Raw genomic sequence first — 19016 nt, 5'->3', positions numbered from 1 at the left:
TTAGTTTTAGGGAAAGAGTTTTGTTATCAAGTTTCAAAATAGGCATGGAAGCAAATTATTTAGCTCTTTTTTTTTTTTAAACTCCCACACCAAACTATAATCTGTGCTGTGTCAAGTCCTTGTGTCAAGTTCAAAAGATGACTACTGTTTTTCTTTCCTTGTACGGTGATGCTTCTTCTGGTATTTTCCAGTATTTCCAATATTCACCAACACCTAAAGTAATGTCTCTGTACATTTCAAGTGTCCTTCAAATGTCTTTTTCTGTAATAACTTTGAATTCTTGCAATCGATGTCTTCAGGCTTACCTCATGCCCACTGGACTCCTCCCCTCTCCGGTGAACCATTACAATGGATCACCGGTTCCTTCGCGAAATCGCTGGGCCCCCTCAGGGACACCATGATATGAGACGTTGAGCCGAAGGTTTGTCGAGAGGCCGTGGACAGGATTATGCAAGATGATGTGACTTTCATGCATGAAACAATCCTGATGATCAACCACGTCCGTCGAGCTGCACCTGTGTGTTGGCAAAACCTGTTGTCCTGCTTGTGTCCGTCAGTTGGAGTTTTGACGAAACCTTTGGTGTACCACATACAGCAGGCATGTATCAGCATACCGTCATCGAAACGGTCGCACCTTCCTTCTGCTGTGACTGCGGTCTCCTGTATTACTGGATCAAACTTGTTGGGACACATGGAATTCTTGCAAGACATCACTGGACCACCATACGGTTGTCAGTTTTAGTGTGGGATTTTTTTGTGTGAGCTTTTTGGTTACCTCGTTCCCTTTTTTGAAAAATAATACGACCGCTTTCCTTCTTTTCCCAATTACTTTGGATCAAATATGCTCCCCTCAGGCCACATTAATTAGTATTTGTTCAAATCGTTTCAGTCACAAACATTTGTCATTCTATTTCATTTTCTAGGCATACAGCTGTTTTCACAAAAATGTTAAATTCTCCTCTTATTATTCTGACTACTGAAAGTATGTTTTACACTGTACTTCCCTTCCTTGAAAATAAAACACAAACGATGGGTACCATTATGTTGGTTACGTCAGAGCAGTTTGTTCAAAAGGAAACTAATACTAATGTAATATTGTATGAAAAATGTGTCATTCTACACAACACACAATATTCTACAACCAGTATTACATATAAACTTTTAAGCACTGTCAATACAATATAGAAAATGGGTGTGAATTTGGTCAACACATGTACATCTATGTACATGCACTAATACATGTATTATCGTGATTTCTGTTTAGAAGCTGTAGCAAATGTAAACAAAAGGTATTAGGCTATATCGCCAAGGATAGGAATTTTTGAAGCTCAATTTAAAAATACTCTGTTTTAGAAAACAATAATAAAGGTCATTTTTCTAGAATTAAGACACTCTGGGACTACACTAAGCCCCTCTAGTTACTTCTAAATCTGAATCAAATACAAATCAAACATTCTGAGCGTCTAATAATTTTAAAAGTCTGGTCGATACATTACTTCTTCCAGACAGGAGCTGTCTTTATTAAGCTGGCACAAGACACTCAAGCCATACTGACAATCATTAAGCCTCACTTGTATAGGCCATCTATGAAATAAAGGATTAATCGTTAACACAACAGACAAACAATGTTAATTCAAGCATTCTTAACACACTAGACCTAAAAAATACTACTAAGGTAACCTCGTTAAAACTAAGAACTGTTAAAAGGAAGCAACTCTGTCATCATGAAAATAATGTCAAAAAGACCTAATCAACTGTCATTAATGGACAGGCTTCATACTTTGACCACCAGGGGGAGCCAATCTGACAATGTCAGCTCAGCCCCCTCAGAGGTAAAATACACTATCATGCCGTCAAATAGATCACTCCCACAGGCAACACGTCATCACGTAATGATCACGTGACGGTCCGTGCTTCCAGTAGGGTGAACTCCTAATTTCTCTTTACAATACTTTAACCAAAAAACGTATTTCAACTTATTCTTAGCCACCAGTGGTACGTCACAAAAATCGAGTATAATTACACGTTTGCAGCTTCAAATCCTACACATTCGTGTCATTAAAAATAGTAACATAGACTGGTTAACTGTTCATAAATTGTCATTCAAATTCGGGTTTAATCTATTTAAGAATATCTACTTTCCTTTAACATATCGATCTAAATAGGTTACTAAACGGTGTGATAATTCCTCTCATCTACCCGTTGGCAATGTCCATCAGTTTAAAAGGACAGGAATAGTCTCGAATGGTTGTGCCCCATCAAATAATCACGCATAATAAACAATTTTAATTTATACCTCTAGTAGGGTTTTAAAGCCACTTATAGCACCACTCTTAAACACCTTTCAGATATTATGGGAAAAATATCTCATTGTGGGTATTTAAGCAGGCACTCGTTTTTATCAAATTTATCCTAGCATTTACTATTTAGTTATAATCAAACAATTCGTTTTAAATTCGACGCATAATCACTTCTTCCCACAGCCCAGTGAGCCAAAATGCAATACATCAGTGAATTGAACCACACAGATGTAAAACACCTTAGCCCAACCTACAAAGTAACCATGACCAAGTTTAAACATATTACTACAGAGGATATGGCCGACATAATCAAACCCTGGTGCCTCCAAAGACACACAACAGAATCCTTTCCTCTGGAACCAGCCAGAATGAGGGACCCATGGGGACGCGTACCCCAAGGTTACTGTGTGTGCACTAAAAAAGACCATATTTTAACATAAAGACAATGTTCTCCATAGCACATAGGTTAACGACCAGACCATTAATGAATACGGGCGTGGATAAAGCACGCAGAACAGGCCAATAACAAACCATTAAACATACTTAGACACAATACCTTAACTACCCTAATTTGAACATCAACAGCTACTTTCGCCAATTCAATTCATTCCTCACAATAAGCAATACACCCATCATCCCAACCTCACTCCACCTTCAAGAACCGAGAAACAATCATTCAATAAGCACTCCTACCATATAGTTCACATGAAACAAACACCACGTTCCCACCCGACCGCTTAACGACTATTTAAAGAAAAACAACAGTAAAACATCTCAACGAAAATTAAGGCACTGCTCCACACTCACGTGTCAAAACAGACAAATAACACCATTACAGAGAACCTTCAAAACAACAGAAACCTGATCCGTAGTTTCTTAAAAAAAACAAGTGTTCCTATTAAAAAAAGAAAGCTAGAAAAGCTTCATAAACAAAACAGTGTGAAAAACTAAACGCCATCTTGTGCTTAAACACAGTTAAAATAAGCCTTTCCCACACACGAGAGAACGTGTGTCCTTGTACAACTACAGGGTATAACGTACAATTATTCTAAATGTAAAAATAAAAAATTAATACTTTACTCCCTTTAAAGATCTTATTCCATCAAAACAAAAGGAATCTCGTACAAGCGTTGAGATAAGGAGATATTACGAATGTAATATACATAAGAAAGTAGCTTTTAAGTTTTTAAAAGTTAAAACTCCAAACTGCGTCTCTCCGGATATGACGTAGAAACGCGGAAGTCAAGACGCGTAGAAAAACTACATTTCCGGACCAAAAAACTACAAATTGCGCTTCAAGCTCGAGTGAAAGCTCTCACACTGAAGAACAAAGAATGAGCTATGCAAAAAATACCTTCCCCTCTAGAATAAACAACAACACGAAACAGCAGGCCTACGCTGCTCTAAATTTAAACCTCCTTTCTTCACCTGTTCACAAAGTCAAGAAGCAAGACGCTTCTTTAATCCTATAAACAGCCACATTCTAAACTGGCTCCTAACCAAAACATAACCGTTCCATTCGCCTTCGTAGGTTTCCAAAAATCTAATCCAGCTTCATATTTACACAAATTTCCACTCGACACAATAGGCCAAAATAAAAAAATCACTCCTCTCAACCAACATAAAAAAAAGCCTCAAATTTCAACCATATAGTTCTGTCCATCTCTTACAATAATACAAGCTGAACCCTAAGTCCAAACAAAAGTTTTAAAAGCTTATCATACTCCACTCCCCTCTTCAAAACATTATACCTATTAACAATGTTTTGAGAAAAAACTAACGAACAACAATACAAAGTCCTGTAAAGAAATATGTATAGTATACCGAATGTCCTTGTTTCAACTCAACAAAATCCATTCACGTAAAAAAATTTGGAAATGAACTCAAACTGCTGCGTGCACCAGCAGCTCAAGTCCACAGTCACTTTGCAGCATACAAACAATACAAAACCATCCGACGCTAAAAAGCAACACAATAGATAGAGAAAGAGAGAGAGAGAAAGAGAGAGAGAAAAAGAGAGAAAGAGTGAGAAAGAGAGAGAGAAAAAGAGAGAGAGAGCCGTAGCCCTACCCGAGACCCATTAACAAACAGGTCACAAACGCTACAAGCAAAAAGCCACCGCGACGCTTGGAAACAACATATGCAAACACGCACAATGAGTACCAGGAACCAACTTTAAGTGCCATCAGTGGGCTGCCCTTACATTACATACTTATAGACATTCTTACCGAACCGAATATTTTCCACAGGCCTCTCTGTCAACCTTAAACGCTGGGATACAATGTTGCAAACTGTTTCACAAAATAAGCTTAAAATATCGGTATTTAGAAACGTGTTGGCTTAAATCACTGCGTAGCCATGGATCACATGGCGCTCGTCTGACGATAACGGCAATACTGGAAGTTATTCCCCGATAAAACAAGCTTAAAATATAAAACAACTCAGAACACCCTATCCAGCACTTTCATACCTTCACTTCCTTTCATAACCATGTGGAAATATCCGGGGCGCTCACGTATATTATAACTAGCAAAATTAAACACCAATAGTGAGAGTCTAGACTTACAAGGCTCTATTTTATCACAAGAGCCCTCTTAAACCAGATGTGTTTTTTACACTTTCTGATCAGATCCTACATATAATTGATGTCTAGCTTGAACCCCTAGAAAGAAATTATACGCTTAATGTACCACGACAAATCAAAAGTCCATTTATACTATCCGAAATGCAGTTTAACCCAGACACGGCTTGAACCCCCGTGAAGAGATCGAACATTTTTCTGTGGTACACGGAAACGGTGAAACACACAATTCTACGCTTCCCGTGTTAGTGTCTCACCAATGCGTGCATGAAAACATACACTCCACAGGCACCAAGCGGCCTTTAAGCACGCAACTTAAAACCACTCAGAGGCATCATCCATTTCCGCCGGAGCCAAAATGGCCCATACAAGGTTTGTTTTTTTCCAACCGCCATAAACACGGACAAAGTTTTAACATTAGAGGTACAATTCACACATACCTTCAACGAAAACTTTGTAGAAATGTCCCGTGTTCCAGCAGCAAGGGGCCTAGCTGTCTCGCCAATAATTTGTGTGGTAAACTGAGCCCATTTTGGAAGACGGAAGCAGACATGTTTCTCTGGGCGGTAATAAATCACAATACTTTAAAGTCCGAGGTAGTCATTTCCAACAATTCCATTTTATTGTCAGAGTTCTCAGCATCCCATACATACAAGTCAATTCGACGTACAGTGCATAGTCCATAGATCCATTTTATCCTGTTGGACGCGACATCTGTGTGTAGCCCAAAAACACAGAGAGTCCTGTTTTTCCCAATAGCACCATGTTATAAGCAACCAGATATTCCTCCTTCTGACCACTCACAACACAGATTTTATAGAACAATAGACCTTCTTGGGCAGGCCTTCTCAATCGGCACAAGGAATTAGCATCTCACTTGGTTTAAACATGTGACAATTTACTTTAACCCTTATCTATAAAACTGTACCTTTACACAAGCTCATATTATGCAATCTTTGTTTAACACCTTATTACCTTCAAAATAAGACCACACACATTTGTATTCAACTTTGTATGAATGATTTAGACAGAAAGAGATGATTTAAAAGGGGACTTGGCGTTTTCCTTAGATTCAAGAAGAAAAGTCTACATGCAACTAACTGGCTTCTCCCCAACCACATTTGTTCACATTTGTGTACTTACTATAGAATAAGCTTTTACTGTGAGCTAGTTATAATTTACAATAATTCAGTTTAAGTCTATTTCTTTACTGGCTGGCTGTAGAGAGAGAGAGAGAGAGATGGCAACATGTGTGAATAGATCGCATAATTACAATGCCTTTTTAGGAACAAAGAACTCGGCTGGGTGTGGTCTTTTAGGTTAGCACCTAAGACAATAGACAGGATAGCTAGACTGTTTACCTTAGTTAGATCACTAAAGCTGTTCTCCCCCACTCACAACCCTCTGGCCTCCTTGTTTTGGTCTCACTCTAACATGGAACTTCTTGACAATTTGTGTTCATAATGTATCAATAGCATATTAACTTCATATTCATCAGTCTTGAATACTAATACACGACAATACTTCTCCTGTACAAATTCTCTGGTGAGATAGGAGGCATTTTTAGTTCTGCTTTAAGTTTTCTCACACAGTGTAGAGATTCAGTGTGTTTTTATCCTCTCTTTTCATTTTATTCATGGACACTGCAAATATTCAGTTTTGTAAACTATTTTGAGCATGAATAAACAAACCTTAACCTTAATTCTGTAGTCTGCAGCTCTTATCAACAGTTGATTTGCTGCTGGAAGGAAGCATACTCCGCTATTTTATGATCTGCTCCTGCAGATGTTCTATCAGTCAGTAGTTTCCAGCGTCGTCTTCTACGCTGTGGTGTGTTGGGGAGGTAATGCCAGAGGTAATGCCAGAGGTAATGCCAGAGATACAGTCAGACTGGACAGACTGATTAGGCGGGCCGGCAAGGTCATAGGGACTGGGACTGAGCTTGAGTCAGTGGTGGCTATGGCAGAGAGGAGGACCCTGGCCAAGGCATTGTCCATTCTGGATAATGCCAGCCACCCACTGCACACAGCACTTTATGCACAGAAGAGCAATTTTAGTAATAGGCTCCGATCACTGCAGTGTAGCACAGACAGATTCGGGAACTTTTTCATCCCAAGGGCCTTTAGGCTGTATAATGATGCTCTAGGGGAGAGAGGAGGGAGGGGGAGGGGGTTGACCAGCTAATCTATCTATTTGTTTTAGCTGTGTTCTCTTTTTAACATTTTTTACCTAGGTTTTTAACTGCTTACAACTGACAGTTTTTTATTATTGCATTTATTCCCATTGGTGTAATGTTTTTTAAATGTCCACCATGCTTCTTTTTTATTGACATCTGTATGAATGTATTGCACTGGAGCTGTTGAGCAAAGCAAATTTCCTTCTGGATTAATAAAGTATATCTATCTATCTATCTATCTATCTATCTATCTATCTATCTATCTATCTATCTATCTATCTATCTACTCTGTCCAGTAATATAACAGTTCTGTATCTGTTGGTTGTAGGTTGTAGCCTATTGAAGATGAAGGGAGACATAATAAGCTTTGCCCTACAAAGCCAAAAACTGTGCGTGCATGTGTGCGTGCATGAGCGTGTGTGAGACTACCTTCCAGAGAGCTAGAACCAGTAAGGCCAATAGCAGTACGCCTCCCCGTGAGCTGCCCAGTATGACCCAGAAAGGAATAGTCACTTCCTCCTCTCTACGCACCTCCAACACACACACACACACACACACACACACACACACACACACACACACACACGCACACACATGACACACACACACACACACACACACACACACACACACACACACACACACACACACACACACACACACACACACACACACACACCTCAATAAGTTAGAGTTTAGGATACAGAGTCCAAAACTATAATCCTCTATTACATTTAAACTATGTCTAATCCATTATAAAATAATGGAATGTACATAGATTACATATAATATGGTAGTATGTATACATTGAGATTATTGTGTAGACACATTTTGGACTGCAGATGGCAGCATTGTTGACGTACCTACCTCTCCACTGTCACTCACTGTATACAACAGAAAATAGGCTATTAAATGGAGTTGGTACAATGTATGTTCAGGAGGAAGACTACGCCTTCAAGCAATAAGATTGTTACTAACCTTGCCCCTCACTCTACTCCCATGATCTATTTCCATTCCTAGCTCACTCTCTAGGTTACAAGCTTGATCGATCACCATGGTAACCGAGTCAACTCCGCCCTCTATTATCCGCCATGGTAACCGATCACAGCTCCACCCTTGCCACTCACAGTGGCACCGATGCCATGGTAACTAATCGCTCTCCGCCCTGAACTCCACCCCTTCTACCAATATGTGAGGTTATTTAAACCTGCCAGGTCCACCTGCCATTCGTGCATTGTTCTTCGTAACACAGCACATCGCAAACATAAAAGTAGCACTCCTTAAACTTACCTCAAATGGATGATTCTATCTCCCTTCAAGCCTCCGACGAGGAGGATTTTGCTTCTAATGCCTCCACCGCCGTATCCGACACACCGCTGTCTCGAAGGTTCAGGTCGGTAGGTGAGAGGCATCGGGCAACCGACGTCAGTGAGACACCGGTGGAATTCTACCGTGGTCCAAGGGACACACCCAGGCAACCCTCCGCCTCTCCTGCCCACAGCCAGCGCTCCCGGACCAGCCAGCGCTCCCGGACCAGCCAGCGGTCCCGGTCGCCCCACCATCACGGGTCGGGCCGCGCTCCTCCCGTTCCACCCCAACATCACGGATCGGGCCGCGATCTTCCTCCTCCTCGTCTTCCTCCTCCACGCCACCATTCCACCCCCCGACACCAGGTCGCTTCTCCCTCCCCAGCCCGGTCTCGGCGGGGGAGGTCCCCAGGAAGACGCGTCGAGCATACCATCGCTCAGCACCCTCCCCTCCCCCCTCTTCCTCCTCCACGGCGGGCGTCATTAAGACCGCCTCCTTCCCAGGCCCCGTCCAGAACGGTCATCGTGCCAATCCGCGATTGGACGGTGATTTCACTCAAGAAAGCGCTAAGAGAGAAGAGCGTCGTTTTTCCCAGCACAGCAAACAAAGGACAACTTTTCAATCTTTACACCACAGCAGCCAGAGTTTCTTCTTCTCCAGCGGGACCTTCACAGGCGCGCCATGATGACGTCAGCCAGCCGGCACGGGGTCCATCTACCAGCAGACACGACGGCAGCAGAGCGGACACTACAACGCCCGCTCGAAATATCAGGTGAGCCTCAGGTGTTGGTTCCTATTAATGTAAACCATCCACCAGCATTTTCCATAATTACTCAAGATATTCGCCAATCAAATCCATCTCCACCTACAGGTCGCACTCTGCTGAGCCGCCTCGGACCCCCAACGCAAGCAGAGCAGACCAGGCTCGTTCCCACTACCCCCATGCATCTCCCTCCACCCCCTGTGCCTGCTCCCCCCCCCCCCCCCCCCCTCCTTCCCTACCTTTAATCCTCTTTCCCCCCAGCCCTTCCCCCTCTTACCAAAACCCTCGGCAAAGGTTTTCACCCCCGTCAATGCAGGCTTCACTGTCATCCCACCCCCCTGCACAATCATCCAACTTCCCTCACACTGCTGTCGCTTTTTCTGTTTCCGTCCCCGAGGCCGCCAGCCCAACACCCAGATGGCTATCGCACAGGGCCGGCTAGCACCTTCACCCCCCACTCAGGTGCCCCCCCAAACAGCTATGGGCATCCTGAGCAACTTACCTCTCTCTTCTTTCCCTCCCTCCCCCGCCCTTGTGTTTCCAACCCCCCCCTTTTCTCTCTCCTCCGCAGTCGCAGCCCAGGTGCCACTGAACGCGCTGGCCCTCAACCCACAACCCATATCCAACCACCTCCGTCAACAAATCATCCAGGGTATGGACATCGACCTCTCCGCAATAATAAAACCATCCACCCACACCTTCCAACCCCGGACAGTCGACTGCGGAGGCATCTCGATCACCCTCCGAGATCTTTCATCCACTGCCCCACCCCACAACACCCTCACTGCCACCGAATTCACCCTAGCCTTCTCAATTTTCAGGAATGTCATCTGCTCCCTATTCCCCCACAGAAGGCAAGAGTTAGACGACTACCTTTCCATAATTATGGACATGGCAGTGCGGTTTGGTGGCTCATTATTTTATGAATACCACCGGCAGTTCGCAGCGAGGGCGGCTGCCCGCATACAACAATGGAACCTCGCTACCTACTGGGGAGCGCTGGACGTAGAACTCTACAGCCGGCTGTTTACAGGCAGCGCCGCCAGAGCATGTAACATCTGCGGCTGCCCCTCCCACCCCACCACCGACTGCGTGCTCACCGCACACCAGCCTGTACCCGTAGCCCAACCTAGAAGAGAGCCAGCAGCCCCAGTTCATTATTACGATCGCCCCCACCACATCCTCATGCCCGCCACACATGCCCCCACAACCCAACCAAACCTTCCAAAAGTTGACTGTCGCACTATCTGGCCACCCCCATTAACATCCCCGCCCTGGCCAAGGAGCTCGCATTCCACCCAGACCCCACATTCGTTAATTTTTTCATTGACGGTCTCAATCATGGTTTTTCACCCGGCCTCATCACACTTCCCGATCATTCCCACTCTTGCAATAACCTCCAGTCTGCACTAACAGAACCAGAAATCGTCACCACCCTGCTTGAGAAAAAAGTCAAGCAAGGGTTCATGATCGGTCCGTTCGATTCCCCCCCATTCCCCATTCACCGCATCAGCCCAATAGGAGTGGCCACTAGGAAGTATTCAGGGAAGAAAAGTTATTATCGATCTATCTTCCCCACACGGTTCATCCATCCCCAGTATTAATAGCCTCATCCCCAGTGCAGACTTCACACTTCATTATTCAACCGTTGATCATGCCATTGCCCTGATCCGGCTCGCTGGACGTGGTGCCTGGCTATCAAAAGCCGACATCACGTCTGCCTTCAAAGTTCTCCCACTCCACCCAGACTCATGGCACCTTTTTGGTGTCTGCTGGCAGTCAAAATTTTATTTTGCTGTAAGACTAACATTTGGCTGTAAAAGTAGCCCAAAACTTTTCGACAATCTGTCAGAGCTCCTTTGCTGGATTTTAAGCAACAACTACCGCATACCGCACCTAGTCCATCTCCTGGATGACTTCCTCACAGTCGACCCCCCATCAGCCCCCCCCGCACGCAGTATCACGTGCCTCAAGACCGCTTTTGCTGCACTCGGAGTTCCTCTGGCCGAGGAAAAAACAGTAGGTCCATTTCAAAAAATTGAATTCTTAGGAATTAATTTGGACTCCATCTCATTCCAAGCCTCACTCCCCACAGAGAAACTAGACCGTATTACACTACTCATTTCCAATTTTCTACAAATCACATCCTGCACCAAGCAGCAACTACTTCAGTTACTAGGTCACCTCAATTTCGCCACTAGAATCATCCCACAAGGCCGTTCATTTATTTCCCACCTCCTCCACCTCGCTGCATCCGTGCCATCCCTCCACCATCATATCATGTTAGACCTAGAATGCCGCTCAGAGCTTAGGCTCTGGCACCTCCTGTTATCCAACTGGAATGGCATCTCCTTTTTCTACAATGATTTCCACTCCTCACCAGAGGATCTGCAGTTATACACCGATGCAGCGCCCTCTGTAGGTTTTGGGGGTTACTACAGAGGGAGATGGTTTGCAGATACTTGGCCCTTAGATTTTGTTTCCCCCCCGTTCGACACCGCCCACTCTTCAGCTTTGTTCGAATTATATCCAATTATTGTCGCGGCCTCTCTTTGGGGCCATGAATGGACCAGCCGCTCTGTTCTCATACATTCTGATAACCAGTCCACAGTCCACATCATCAATAAAGGTCGGTCAGCATTACTACCCATCATGGCTCTTCTCAGGCGCCTAACATGGCTCTCAGTCACCAATAACTTCATTATCCGAGCAGCCCATGTCCCAGGTTACCACAACACGGTAGCTGATTCACTGTCACGTTTCTCCTTCCAGAGATTCAGAGCCTTGGCACCATCCGCAGACCTCCACCCGACTCCAGTTCCTCCATTTTCCGAGATGACCTTCCCATAAACCATTCTCTCCATAACCTGGTATCCATCTCCCGAAATCACATCCTGCAAGGTATAGCTCCCTCCACACTCTCCTCCTACTGGACAGCATGGAAAAATTTCCAATCCTTTCACTCTACCTACAGCCTGCCATTTCCGTCTCTGGACCTCATTACACTCACCTCCTACATCAGCTACAGCCATTCTTCTCGGGCCATGCATCCATCAACCATCCGCGTCTATCTATCAGGTATAAATTTTATTACTAAGCTCCTAACAGGAGCACCTCACCCCTTTGCCCAGCACTCACACGTCACCCTGCTCCTTAAGAGCCTGAGAAGGAACGAGCCACGTAATCCTCCACGCCGCCAACCTATTACCTCTGATGTTCTCGCAGGATGCATCAACATACTCCGCTCTGGCTATACAAACCCATCTGTAGACTCCACACTGGAAGCAATGTTTCTCTTAGCTTTCTTTGGGTTTCTAAGATGTTCAGAATTCACTACCTCTAATTCTACATTCATTCCTCACTACCATCCCTGTATATCCGATCTGACCTTTCCAGATTCCTCCACACTAGTATTCTTGCTAAAACATAGCAAAACAGACCAATTCGGCAGAACAACGCCAATTTACATGTTTAAACTCAACTCCTACCTCAGCCCTTACGAACCCTTGGTCCATCACCTCCATACCAGGCACTCCTCCCACGCCTCTCCTTCCGACCCGTTATTTACCACTGATACCGGTTCAGTCGCGACCCGCCACTGGTTCCTCTACCACCTCCGGCAAGTTCTGACCAAGGCCGGATATCCCGCAGGTAACTTCTCCGGCCATTCGTTCCGAATCGGTGCTGCTTCTTCTGCATCTAGAAGAGGCATCACCGACCACACCGTCCAACTCCTAGGGCGTTGGACTTCCCAAGCATACCACACTTACATTAGAACCAACGTACAAGACCTCAGGAACGCCCACACATCCATGGTCCAGTAAATGTTCTAATTAATGTCTGACTAATTATGCTTTCTCTTTTGGGGTCTCGAGTGATGGTGCGTCCACAAATTACTGCCAAGACGGACGCCTATCTCCTCAGACCCTAAGCCAAATACTCAGGTCTCCATCCCCCTGGAGCCTCATGGTTATGCCTCCCCCCTCTCTGGGCTTCACGCGCCCTTCCACCCCTCATCAGGGCTACGCTCTTCCTCCCCCACCAGGGCTTCGCCCTTCCCTCCCCCAGGGCCGCGCCCCCACTGGGCCCCGTCCTTCATCCCTCCCCAGGGCTACGACGCCCTCCGTCCCACACTCCCATTTGCGCCCCTTATCCAGGCTTCACATGCCCCTTCATCCCCACCTCCCCTTCCTCTGTTCTCACTCCCTCCAGCTCACCTCACCCTAGCCATCCTCTCACCATCCTCACACCTTACATCCTTCACTTACCCTCCTCACTAGATAAATCGTACCCCTTGTCTTCACTCCCTCATCCTCACCCCCCTTCCTCATCACCTCCCTGTCTACACATCATCTCCTCCTCCATCTCCACTCCTACATCCCCACCCCTAAAGCCTCCCTTCCTTCCCACCCTCCTTCCCTCCATCTCCTAAGCCATGCATAACCAATTCCTTCCTGACAGGTCCATCTCCTTCTTTTCTAAATAAAGAATGTTAAAGTATGTTTGGTTTGAAGGCGTGGTCTGTACTCGTCAATGGAGAGTTATTGCATTCCTTGTTAAAGCATTTTCTTTATTTTGACAGTAGTAAAGCTGATAGGGAGACAGTGTAGGACAGACAAACAGTAGCAAAACTGAGACAGTGTAGGAGAGACAGACGGAAGCAAAGCTGAGAGGGAGACAGTTTTTCCACAACTAGAGCAGTTATACATTATCTTGTATTGTAGGCCTACTGTATTGCATTTGTGTGTCGATGTATTTTGTTGTGTGTTATCATTGTGTGATGCGGTGTGATACCTGTCTAAGTGTCCGGTCCTCCTGTAGGAACATGGGACTGGAGGGACTCAGCTGGATAGAAGCAGAGACCAGCATGCCTAGAGATCTGAACCTCACCTGGTACAACATACAATACACACACAGACAATGATAACATCACTTGGTACCACAATACACACAGACAATGATATTGGTACATACTGGTACAAATATAATATAATATATACACATAAACAATAATGGTTTTGATTAGATCAGAATAGACATGTAACTAAGTATTTAAGGACAGTGTTAATGACCCTTTAGATTTCCCCAAGCCGTTTGTGTAGTTTAGTTTAGTCTGCATCATATATGTATGTATGCTTAAACCAGGCGCAAACAAAGACAGGAGCTGGTCGAGGGAGAGTATGCCGGCCGACAATGGAGTGTTGCACCAGCAAAACGCCATCTTGAGGGAAAGAAACAAGTGATGTACAAGCTCACAACATGTCCATTGTGTTAACATGGAAAGAACCTATATGCGTCATATATGTTTGTAATATAGGACCGCATATATGTTCGCATACATACAATTGGCACCTTTCCTATATGTATATGTACATATATGTGCACATATATGCATATATGTACATATATGTGCATATACATATATGTACATATATGTACATATATGTGCATATACATATAGGAAAGGTGCCAATTTTATGTATGTAACATATAGGTACATATGACCTGTATGTAACATATAGGTACATATATGACCTGTATGTACCTATATCTACATATATGCAATGAAACATAATTATATGATACCTATATCACCTATAAAATAGGTGAAATAGGTGATAAGTTTGTACACATTAATCAAATCCAATAGAAACCCCAATGTAGAACTTTAACACTTTATTTAAACAAGTTATAATATGAAAACATGAAACATTATGGCTTTTAAAGTGTCAAACAGCTGGATAAAAAAAAAAGATATAAAATTAAATTAAATTAAGCTCCGGGACACTCCTTTTCCCCTGCCAGGCTTTTGGAAATGCCAAAACCCTGAAGAATGACAACTCAAGTCGCTTTGGGAAGTACATGGACATCCAGTTTGACCACCAGGTTAAATTAAATTACTCCAGTTTGTAATTATACCTGTACAATTTCAACATGACTTCTGTTATGGCTGGGCCACCTACAGTATATGAATAGAGCATCATTCCCCCACAGGTGGGAGCTGTTGGAGGCCACATCCTAAGTTACCTGCTGGTTATCTGGTAGCAAAACCTCTGAACGTGATCGTTTGGATTGCTCAGGAAGGACACAGACCCAAGAGAATAGACAGACAGAAGTTATTCATCATTGATGTTTTATTAATGAATCCCTAATCTTAGTTACAATTAAATGTGAATCCCTAACCAATAACAGAAGTTATAAGACCAATATGAATTACCAATGTTTCAGCAGCAAGCAGAGCGCTCCGGACACCGAATATTGTTGAGAGTGAATACTAATGTTCATGTTGTGATTAATATACCGTAGTGCATCAGCACGTCCGCTTGGTCCATCAGTTCGTCGAACGATGGGGAGGTGCTCTGGGCCTCCTCCCATCTTGCCTTCAGGTCAGGTCGGGGCTCGCTGACCGCTAGGATGTCTGTCGCCATCGAACGACCCTCTCCATGGTAGTGGACATTCGTCATGCTTGGTGTTTGTGTTGGGTGACTGTGGAGGAGTGCAGGGGATGGGGTGCACGCGGATACGTGATCGCCAGCTCCGTTCAGATGAATGGTGGGAGCCATCAGAACAGCAGGCCGTGGCACAGGTCATCGTGCCATGACCGTCGAGGCAGCAATGCAACAGTGGGGCCTCTCGGACAGTGCCCACTGTGAACCTGGAGACCCCCTACAGACTGTGGAACACATCATGACCAGCTGCCCGAAACACCGCCCACCACATGGCGACCTAGGCCTGATGAACCTGGATGACGAGACGCTGGACTGGCTTGCTGCAACGGAGCTGAGGATCTGATGACATACGCAAGAAGAAGAAGAAGATTGATGTGTTAGACTTTAATTAATTAGTTATAGGAAATATTAGTAGGGGGGCACGGTGGCACAGTCGGTAGTGCTGTCGCCTCACAGCTAGAAGGTCCTGGGTTCGATTCCCGCAGGGGACGCTGGGGGTGTGTTCTCTCCTCCGCGTCATCAGTGCCCATACCCTAGGTGGGGTTGGCGAAAGGGCCTTTCTGTGTGGAGTTTGCATGTTCTCCCCGTGTCTCCTAGGGTAGTTAATACCCTCACAAAAACATGCAGTAATCCTGGTCACTATACTGCCTCCCCCTGGCCAGCCGGGGCGCCTGATGGAGGGGAAGGGAACTGGTTGGAATAACGTGTTCCTTCCACGCGCTACGTCCAACCAGTGAAACTCCCCCCTGTCAGGTGACAAGAAGGTCAGTTGGCTCTCATGCATTGAAGGAGGCATGAGCTCGGCCCTAGCCTCCCTAGGTTGGCAGAGGGAAGGTAGTGCCCAGGATTACATAGACAATTGGCACTGGGTGTAAAAAATAGGGTTACAAAATCGGCTGGCCAGGGGGAGGCAGTATAGTGACCAGGATTACGGCATGTTTTTGTGAGGGTACCTACCCTAGGAGACACGGGGAGAACATGCAAACTCCACACAGAAAGGCCCTTTCGCAGCCGCTGGGGAAAAAAGTAAAAAAAAAACGTTATAAAGATAAATAAGAAAGCTGGCAGGTGGCCTTAGGAGCACTTCACCCATTTTCAACCCCATAGTCATATAATTGATCCACACAAATGCTCGTAAAACATGCCACCATTCATGTCTACTCTGTTCAGAGGAGGGCAGTGGACAGCTCAGAAACCTGCCTACCAGTGACATGACAGGTCATCATTTTCAATGTCCATTAGCTTGAAATGATGTCACTGGTAGGCAGGTTTCTGAACTGTCCACAGGCAAAGACCACCTCTGAAACAGAAATGGTGCCATCTTATTGTGAGCATTACAGAGGACCACTTATATGAAGTTAAGGTTGGAAATGGGTGAAGTGCTTCTTTAAGAGTTGATGCATTTTCCATCAGGCTCATTCCATGGTGAGGAAAATGCATCTGTTCTTATTTACTTGAGATAAAAGTTAAAATACTTAATTAAATTAAATATCCATCATAAAAATTGCCAAATCCACTGTAGTAAACCTAGTATTTTGAGGTGCAGATTGACTCACCAAACATGCAGTCCTGCATCAGCGTGTCCTTGAAGGCCCTCTTCTTATTCCTTGTTTTCTCTGATGGCACAGTGTGGTAGGGGCTGGAGTTATACATTGGCATTCCTAGAGAAAGACAGACAGAACAAAATAAGGCAAATAAGCACCATCAAAGTAGTTATCAATGAGCACCATATACACTAGCAAGTGTACCTAGTGCATGTCTGGTGGTAAAAAAAAAAAGTGATTTGAGAATGTGTTAGTTAACTCACCTTTATAGCCTTGGGGGTGATGATTGCCAGCGAAGTCTAAAAAGAGGACAATTAAAATATTAAAAAAAGCTTGTATGCAATTTATCAAGACTGTATGTTTTAATGTTTAGAGTAGCAGGAGCTATAAGTTCAAATATGTCAGTCTTTAATAAGTTACAGTATGTCATGGCACAATAGCCAAGGCACAGCAACTGTTTAGTAATGGCTAATAAAATAATCACAAATGTATAAAAAGGCTCTTGTTGACACAGGAACAACAGACATACCATTCCTTACTTGTCCAGTGTGGTTCCCTCCTGAAATGGATTAAAATAGCCCTAATTAGTCACTGTAAAATACAAGTTCTCATATAATATCGTGCCAACATTAACAGATCCTTGCAAAATAGTGAGACACTGAATTCATATATGCACTCAACTTTACATTACCACCCATTTAACTAACATTTCCAGTCAGTGTATGGTCTCCAAGAGTGGCTGAGAGAATCATCTAGCCTATTAGTCTACTTACCATGATTGCAGGGGTCCATTGACTCCAACTCTGCCAAGAAGCTTCCACCAAAGCCTAAAATGAGAGAACACAAAACATGAACTATGAATTCTATCTAAAGCACATTTACAATCTGTCCACCCTGAGGTAGTAGTGTGAAGTGGTTCACTTACCATTATTAGGCTGGTTATCCTCCGAGCAGCTTCCTCCAGAGGCTAAAAGAAGGGAACACAAGACATGAATAGTGGACGCTGTAACCTTTGAACACATAACCTGAACTAAATGCTTGTAAAGCTTTCATGCAATTACATTTGGTTTTGCCAGTGTTTTTTAGTGTCATAACTGACAGTGTCACCACTGTACCTGGAAAATTAGGTGGCTTGAAAAAAAAATCGCTTCACACTGCTGTTTTCTGGCTCATCTGACTTAGGCCAATTCTAAAAACACCTCCTAAAACCTAACCTAAGTTTTCTGAAAACGTTCAAATTTTTACTAAAAAAAATTAATAAAACATTATGTTGCCATACATATAGCAACAACTAATGAGACACAGAGGTGGCTCCCGGATTGAATGGCATAACAACGTATAGGTTACAACAGGTCTAAATAGAAAAGAGGTGGTGCCCGTGCTGCTATAATTATTATACTTGGCCAGGCCTTGTGTATTGCAGTGAATCCTCTCCAGTCCTCTTGTAGCACAACCCTGAAAATTTAGAGGGAAACAAATAATTCAATAAATATATGCACAAAACAATATATATATATCAGCCAAATTATTAATTTATCAGGTCCTTCCAAAATATTTTACACACACACACATGTATATATATATATATATATATAAATTATTATAAAACTTACATTAACCACTTTAGCCCTATTTTATACATAGGACATTTGAAAATAGCAGATCTACAAGCTCACCACATGTTGCATCGTGACGCGTTGTGAGCTTGTAGATCTGCTATTTTCAAACATTTTACTTTTGGTACTTTAAGTATATTTTGATGCCAATACTTTTGTACTTTAACTCGAGTAACATTTTGAACACAATGCCTTTTACTTTTAACAGAGTATTTTTATATTATGGTATTGCTACTTTTACTTAAGTAAAATATCTGATTACTTCTTCCACCACAGCTG

General features: G+C 43.8%; 1 protein-coding gene across 1 annotated transcript; it reads right to left on the bottom strand.

Annotated features, from left to right (window-relative positions):
* Positions 1–15280: 15280 nt before the first annotated feature.
* Positions 15281–18178, bottom strand: LOC308103304 (uncharacterized protein). Its single transcript, XM_080453229.1, has 6 exons — positions 18047–18178; positions 17895–17948; positions 17651–17680; positions 17385–17420; positions 17134–17238; positions 15281–15916 (listed from the first exon to the last, which is right to left on the bottom strand). The coding sequence occupies exons 1-6, from the start codon at positions 18141–18143 to the stop codon at positions 15855–15857; spliced, it is 384 nt and encodes a 127-aa protein (XP_080309355.1). The 5' UTR covers positions 18144–18178; the 3' UTR covers positions 15281–15854.
* Between the last annotated feature and the right edge of the window lie 838 nt (positions 18179–19016).

This window comes from Gymnoscopelus braueri (genome assembly GCF_963280865.1).
Source record: "Gymnoscopelus braueri genome assembly, chromosome: 16".
In the NCBI taxonomy this organism is placed as follows: Eukaryota; Metazoa; Chordata; class Actinopteri; order Myctophiformes; family Myctophidae; genus Gymnoscopelus; species Gymnoscopelus braueri.
The sequence above is the reverse complement of the archived record's forward strand: the minus strand, read 5'-3'. Positions and strand labels throughout refer to the sequence as shown.